Source organism: Neophocaena asiaeorientalis, unplaced genomic scaffold (assembly GCF_003031525.2).
Source record: "Neophocaena asiaeorientalis asiaeorientalis breed wild unplaced genomic scaffold, Neophocaena_asiaeorientalis_V1.1 scaffold149, whole genome shotgun sequence".
In the NCBI taxonomy this organism is placed as follows: Eukaryota; Metazoa; Chordata; class Mammalia; order Artiodactyla; family Phocoenidae; genus Neophocaena; species Neophocaena asiaeorientalis.
In genome coordinates this window covers 6,623,863-6,631,794 of record NW_020174442.1, presented here as the reverse complement: position 1 = coordinate 6,631,794, position 7,932 = coordinate 6,623,863, and the positions used below count along the sequence as shown (strand labels likewise).

General features: G+C 38.0%; 1 protein-coding gene across 1 annotated transcript in view; it reads left to right on the top strand.

Annotated features, from left to right (window-relative positions):
- The first annotated feature begins 1,601 nt into the window (after positions 1-1,601).
- Positions 1,602-7,932, top strand: part of SRFBP1 (serum response factor binding protein 1) — a 52,852-nt gene continuing 46,521 nt past the window's right edge. The window contains exon 1 of the mRNA XM_024757151.1: positions 1,602-1,758. Coding sequence (XP_024612919.1) covers positions 1,723-1,758 — 36 coding nt within the window. The 5' untranslated portion in view covers positions 1,602-1,722. The remainder of the gene's footprint in view (positions 1,759-7,932) is intronic.

The window sequence follows — 7,932 nt, the reverse complement described above, 5'->3', positions numbered from 1 at the left end:
ACCTTTCTCCTACATTAGAAGACACATTTTCCATAAAGCTCTACATTTATCTTTAAAACAACCTTTCCTGAGTATTTATGTATGAAGTGCCTACTAGCCACCTGGGGTGAAAAACCCCTGCACTCCAGGAGATCAGTTTTAATGAGGAGAAGAAGTAGCTGAATAAGGAGACAATTAAAATTCAGCGTATGATTTATGAATGCAAAAACTACCTTTATGCAACGCTAGTCAAACAGGAAGTCACGCATTAATCTAATTCTGCCCAAATCACACACTGAAGAATACCAATCCAAACACAAGACTAAGTTATTGTAAATTGAGTACAGAATCAGGAGTCAAGAGCATTGGCCTTGCACAGGACTGTCTTCCTGGACAGAAGCTCAGAAGTGGGCCTGGCTTAAATTTACTTTCCACACAGTCTTGAAATACTTAATAAGTTTATCTGTGAATTTGAGTTTTGTAAGTGAAATCCAGTGGGACAATGAAACATATGTCAACGGTTTAGTCTCAGGTCAAGTGTGGTCTTACCTGCTACATACTTCCATTTGGGTTCTCTGGCTTCCTACTTCCCTGTCTCTGCCCAGCAACTACTGCCATCTTGGTCCAGTACAGGCACTCCTCCCTGAGTCCTCAAGCATGGGTCCCAGGCACCTGTGAAGATGTGCACTAGCCCCATGGCATCCCTGTGCTTGAGGGAGCATCACACTAAATACCAAATAGAAAGCACATGACAGGTCAAAAGACACCACGGAAGAAAAGAAGAAACTTTTTCCTACTTTTTGAATGGGGCGGGGGGGTCCTGCATTTTCATTTTGCACTGGGCCCCTTAGATTATGTAACCAGCCCTGGAATCCTGTAGCAGTGGTCGGCTCCAGCTGGGCAACTCTTGACAAGACACTTGGCCCCTCGAAAGTTAGTTTCCAAACCTGTAAAATAAGAATAATATTTCCTATCTCATTGGATTTGACTATTTTGGAGATAATTCACGCAAAGTGTTTGTCCCAGCACTTGACCCATTTTAAAGCTCTATACTACCAGGTGTTAACTATTAATATGTTATTTAACTCCGACTCAGTCCCTCATGTGTCCTCTACACGCAGCCTAATACTTCAAAACAGCCAATCTCACAGGCAGCATGAAATGTGCATCCTGGTTCTGTTTTATAAGCTCATTAGACCTTCTTACAGTGTGCAGAAAAATATGTCAATGCTTGAGCTATAAAGTGAGGCTGGTAAAAAAGCTGAATCTAAGAGATGTGTTTGTTAGAAGCGCAAAAATCTTCACAAACGCTAGATAAAAATTCGGAGCAAAATTGGTCGCTCAAGTGATCATTTCATAAAGGCTTTCGCTCCCATTGAGACACGAAAAACAAGGTCCTTACACAGCTGGACCCACTCTGCGAACGAATATAAGAAAATTAGCATCTTGAAAAACTTCTAAACAAGGAAACGGCTTCTGGAGCGCCCTCTTTGCCACCGGCCCCTACCTAGTTTCCATAGGAACGCGCAAATCAGACGGGGAGCACTCCACGCAGGAAGTTGTTATTCGTCACTTCCGTCCTTCACCTCAGAGTCAGTGTACCTTTTACTCGCACTTCGGCTGAAGCAGTCGGCGGATGAATTTTGGGCCAACGAGGCCGCCGTTGGAGGGGCGTGGCAACGCACCCGTGTTCCGGCCGATGCAGTTCACGTGCGGGCAGCCGGGGTACTTCTTAGAGCTACGATGGACCAGCCGGGGACTTTGAACCTCAATAACGAGGTGAGCACCGAGGTCTAGAAACCTGTGGGACTGATCTTTAGGGCCTTCAGAACAGCTTTGCTGCGTCATTTCGAGGGGCCTGGGCGAGGCGGGAGTCAGGCGAGTTTTCCGGAGCTCAGAGACTGACAACCGTAACTCCCCACCCCCACCCTCCTACCCCCTGGATTCTAGGTGAAGTGTCTCTGGCCCTCAGTCCTCGTGAGTTTTTATTTGTGGTACTTTGGGAAGAATATTTAATCTCTTTATTCAGTGTCTATCTGTAAAACGAAGCTCATGATAGTACCTTCCCCAGCAAGGCTGGAGTGAGAAATTAACTGGAGTATGTAGTGTTTGCACAGTGCCTGACAGTAAACTCTCAGTATATATTTCCTGTCTTTTGTTGACTGCAGAAAATGAAGGAGAGATTGAGAGCTGTAGCTTTTCCTAAGAAATTGTTCATCTTGAATGAGACCGTATCATTTATAAGGATGTACGCTCGCTCAGTACCTCATTTTTTCTTTCCGCTACTGTCCTATTTCTGTGCTTCCATTTACAGCAAAACTTTAATACTTGCTGTCCACAAGTTTTCATCTCTCCTTTTCTCTTGAATCCAGTCTCATCAGACGTTTGCCCTCATCACCTCCACCATTACATGTCACCAGGTTACCATTTCTGTTATTTTCCCCTTTCTAGTTTCTGCTTCTATTCAAGGAAGTCATAGTCATCAAAGACTTAAAGTAATCTGGAAAAGCAGGAATCAAATGAGGACCTCACAACTACAGCAAAGGAAATTATTCGCCATTTTTATTCAGTGGATATATGAGTCTGCTGTGAGCAAGCCACTGTTCATATTACACAGTTCTGTAAGCAACCTGTTCTGAGGTAGGAAAGGTTAAGCACCATTCATCAATGATACAGGACAGTGCTCACAGAAAAAAGTTACGTAGTGCAGAAAAGTTTCCAAAGAGGGCAAGATGAAATGAGTGATAACTTGTTCTTGGTCTTTAAGGGTCCTACACAGGATTGCATTCAGGAATTCAATGATGGAGAAAGAAGGTGTTCTAACCAGAGGAACCAGTATAAGCGAGGAAAGAATGGGAGTGGGAATCCCCTTGGATTGTATAGTAGTAGATAACTCTCTACTGATGAGAACTTGTGGGATAAAGTAGGAAATAAAGCTGAAATGTATTATTGCCTTACTACCAGGTTAGTCAGTCTGGGTTTTGCTTGACAGTGGAGAACAGGGTATACCTAAGAGGAGAACTCTTGAAGGTGTTTATATTGGTAAACATATGTTAAGCTTGTGCTAGTTACAGAAAGCATTTGGTGGTCTATTTTTCCATTAGATTCCCTAGGAGGTATAAAAGATCTTAATCGGAGTGATGTCCTTGGAAATTCACTGGAAATACTAGTGAACTTACTGTTCAATTTCGAAATTACTGTGAAAGGAGTGGTGACAGTCATTTACCCCACTCTTCACTTAAGGCTCTTTCTTTTTCCACTTAGTTTCCAGGCCTCTTCAAAACAGTTAAAATTTGGCCTTTAGGAAGTCTTCACTAATTCACCGCAGTCTGGGCTAGGTGTCTATTCTTTATGCAACCAGGATGCTTTCCACTCTGAAAACACTTGTTTACCTGTTTCTCTCTTTTGGTGTGTATGTCTGTCACCTGCAACATATGTGGTCTGTAACTGTTTGCTGGATGATTGAATGAACTTATCCAATTAGGAAATTTGTACATCCCACACTGAAGTAAACCTTACATGTTCTAATATGAAGGTAGGAAAAAAAAGGATAGAAGAAAGTGGAGATGGTGGAAGAAAAGTGTTATAATTTAAAATTAATGGGAGAAACACTACTAAGGGAAAAACAGTTGTTTACATAAAAATTGAAAAACAAAGGGGGAAAAACGGGACAACCAATTAGAAAAAAAATACAGCAAATATGACAGATAAATGGCTAATGTATTACTATAAAATAGCTCATGGAACTTAAGAAAAGTCATCTCATAGAAAATTGGTAAAAAAAAATGAATTAAAACTTCTTCATGGAAGAAATATATATGAAAAAGAGTTTAAATTCACTGTTATCTTTATATCTTTCCATTACTTTTCCATCATCACCCCTATCTTAGTCCAAGTTATATCTCCCAGCAGAACTACTATCCTAGCCTCCCAGCTACTTTGACTTGTTTTCTCATCTCATCTCTCTAGTATAGCTGGAGTGCTCTCTTCAAAACAAACCTAATCATGTGTTTCCTTGCTTAGAACTGATTTGGTGGCTTCCTGTTGCTTTTGGTCAAGACCAATCTACACAAAGCCAGTCTCCACTGTTATACCACTACCCTCACCGCCCTCAGGCTGTGTACTTCAGCCACACTGGCTTTCCTCCACTATCTAGCGTAGCCTTCTCCAGATCTTTTGCACTTGCTGTTCCTTTTACCCACAGCTCCTTTTCCTCACAGTACATTTTATACTTCTACTTAGTCACTTTCTCAGGGAAATGCTTCTTGACTTTCATTTACTCCTTTTGTAAGCTTTTGTTACACTATTTACTTCTTTTTAGCATGTGTAAGAATTGCTTAATGTGTGGGGCATGTGAATGTGAGAGAGATTTCTTATGCCCTCAACCTGACTAAATTTTCGCTCACCATCATATCCTCAGTGCCTGTCTGTTAAATGAGTAACTTGAGGCATCATTTTTATGATCCTTAATGACTTAAATTAGGTCTCCTTAACTGAGATTCAGGAATGAATTTCAGGGATCGTATAACTGCCTAAAATTATGTGTAATTTGTTATATTTAGCCTGTCTCTGGGGGAGGGCGAAATATTTCATAGGTTTTATCACATTTGCAAAAATTTGTAAATCTCTGGTATTATCTTTGGAATATTGGTACTCATATCTGTGATTAATTTGATTGGAATCCTTTTTCCATAATTTTTAATTATAGTCTTTTCTTTTAAAAAATTATGTGGCCAGCTAATTTACAGTATCTTTAATTTCCCAAAATGTCTTTTGTGAAGATAAAAGCCAGCTTGCAGACACAACTATTATATTACGCTAACTTTCAATGTCGTCGGCTCTAATTCTGTTTTTTTAAATAATTTTCCAGAGCTAAAGGCTGACATTTATAACACACTTCCTGGCTCTAGGTTCTTAAAATACATGTATTCTTCTGAAATAATGTAAAATTCTACCTTTACTTTTTTTAAAAATAATTACTTTTTACTTTATCTTATGATTATTTATTGCATATTTTATCTTCACAAGCACTCATGTGGACTTTGAAGAGAGAATATTTAATTGATTTATTATAGCAGCTTCCCTAATGTTTAACATAGCACCTTGTGTATAATAAGGACCATATACTTGCTGGGCAGGTAAAAGTATGGCTAACTCAACTTGAATCACCTAATGTTAAGATGAGGGGGAGAAATCTGCTAAATGAAGACTTTTTTCTCCCTTTCCATTAGAACCAGAGAAGGGAAGCACAATTGAAAACAACAGTAAGCATTTAATGAGTAAAGAATTTGGAAAACTAGAGCTGGGTTTCCTTCAGTCATTTGTTTCTTTAGGCAGCAGTGATATATAAAATCAGAATTAGGAGGTGAAACATTCTAATCTGGTACTCTAATTCCACAGTAGGGCCAAAGGCTTCTGTGTGAAACTGACATTATTTTATTCTTGATAGCAAATTATTAAGAAGCTCATTAGAAAATGGCTTTCCATGTCCTGCAAGATAGTAAAGGTAGAAACTAAAATGCCAGAGAACAAAATGATTTGCCTTTACTTATTTGTAAAAGATAAGAATGTCAAGAATTGTGTTTGTACGTGCTTCTGAAGTTGCAAAGCTCCAGTTTCATAATTAAATATGTGATACTTTTTAATAATTCTTTACTGAAGTAGTAAACTAGGGTCCATCCTTCAGAAGAGAACCATTTTCTGTTTGGTTGTTAAACAATTCTGGGAAGTTTTGCTAGGTGGCAGCATATGCTCAAGTTGTAGATAATCACCAAGCACTCTAGAATTTTAAAATTGTTGCTCATCAGAAATAAAAAGTATAATTCAGTAGTAAATTATCATCCAAATGGCCAAATTAGAAGTCCTCTGTATAAACCTGTAATTAATATTGTTAACTATGAAATAGTTCAAACATATGGAAAATGATATAACAAATGTCCTTATAATCTGTTTTCTGTATTTAGCAAGTGTCAATATTTTGCCATATTGTAATGCTTAATTCCACCCAGCTTCTTTTCCACCTTAGAAGTATTACTCATTCAGTGTGTTTTCTCATATGTATTTTTTATAATTTTCATATTCATACCCAGTGTATAGTATTGTGTTGTATATTTTTACACTTTGCATGTGTGGTATCATACTGGATAAATGCAGTATCATATGTATAATTCAAAAAGTTATTTTTTTCACCAAACAGTGTTTTCAGTGTTTATCCATAATACATGCAGATTTCCTGCATTGATCTAAAATGGTACATTGCTTATGCTTTATTTATATGCAATATTTTATCTCTTATGCAACATTTTGTAAAAATGCTGCATTGAATAGTCTTGTGCATAGCCTTTTGCTATAGCTGGAGGTATGTCTTCTGGACAGATTTCTAGAAGTAGAATTTTTGTTAGGTGTTGCCAGAGTTCCCTCCAGAAGGAGTATACCAATTTGCATTCCTACCAGCAATGTATGAGAGTGCCTGTTTCCTCACAGTCTCACAAACAGAATGTGTTGTCATATTTTTTTGTATTTGCCAGTCTGACAGGTGGGTAATGAATAAGCAGAAGTTTTAATATATTCTAAGAAACAGAGATACACTCAGATTTTTCTTAGCACTACAGGCTTCTCTAGAGCAACTAGCTCTTAGAATAATTGTTTTCTAATAACCGTGGGTTTTTGTTATAAGTTAATTACATATAAGTTAATTATAAGTTAGTACATTACCAAAAGAGGTTGGCTAATTGGCTAGCAGATAGCCAACTATGACTCATTTCAAGGTAACATTTACGTTTACTTTTGTCTGTGAACCAAAGTTTGCTCTTAGCTTTGTAGATCAGAAACTTGCTATTGTTGTCACCCCAAAAGTATTCTCAAAAAAGTATTCTCTCAAAAGCAAATTCATATCAACCATAAACTTTTAAGAGACCATATACATAACAAAACTAGTTTATTGAGAAATATATTTAATGTGGATACTAATGCTCACATAGTAAGACACATTCTTTTCCTGTCTGCTGATCCACATGAGATACTTGAAATACAGAGCCGCAAAAAGGGTTTCAGGTGCATGATTCAGTGTTGGGCAGTGATACATCTGTCCCCATAATTGAGTTATTCCAGTACAAATTGGAGTTCCCAGGTCTTTGAGCTGGGGAACCTTTCTTTGGAATCTTCTTGATTCAGACAATGCCAGCTTTTGCTCTTTGTGGTTCCCTTTCCTGTGTTTTAAGTTGACTCTTAACCATATGTTCACATGTTCTTTTTCCAGTCAGGTATATTAGCTTTTTATTTATTTATGATTGTATTTTTGTACTGTCTACCTAAGAGTTGATCCAGGTTACATTACTGTGTTCAGATTTCGCCAGGTTAACTGAGGGCATCTCTATGCCTAGGTTTTAGGCGACACCTCATTTTCAGTGCATGTATTTTGTGTGGGTGTGGATGTGTGTGTCTTACCTCTTTTTCTTGTCCTCTTATAGATTATTAAATGCATTATTTTGCAGCTTGGAAGCACTCAGCTTGGGCCTATCAGTCTTGGTAATGATGACCTACAGAGTTTTGTCTTTCAATTTTTGACTTCAAACTCTTCCCTTCCACTTCTTTTTCATTTTGTCTCTTCTCTTTCAGCACATTTCATTATTCTGCCTGTTTTGTCCTTGCTTACTTTATTTCTCTTTCCTTCCTTTCCTCCTGAACAATATTATACTCTTTTCACATTTCTAACAAAGACAGTTCTATTTGCTTTTGGTTGAAGAATTCACCAAAGCATGTTGCCCTTAAGCAGTACATTGGCCTTCTGACAATATTGAGTGTTTTAGGCCTGTTTGTTGACATCTGGGTTATCTGTCAACCAGCTTCATAATTCCTGGGTAACAAATGAATTGGCAACCTTTTAAATCCTAACTAAAAGGCTACTGGTAGCTGTTTGTCAGTTTTACAAAAATAAATTTAAATGCTTGGAGA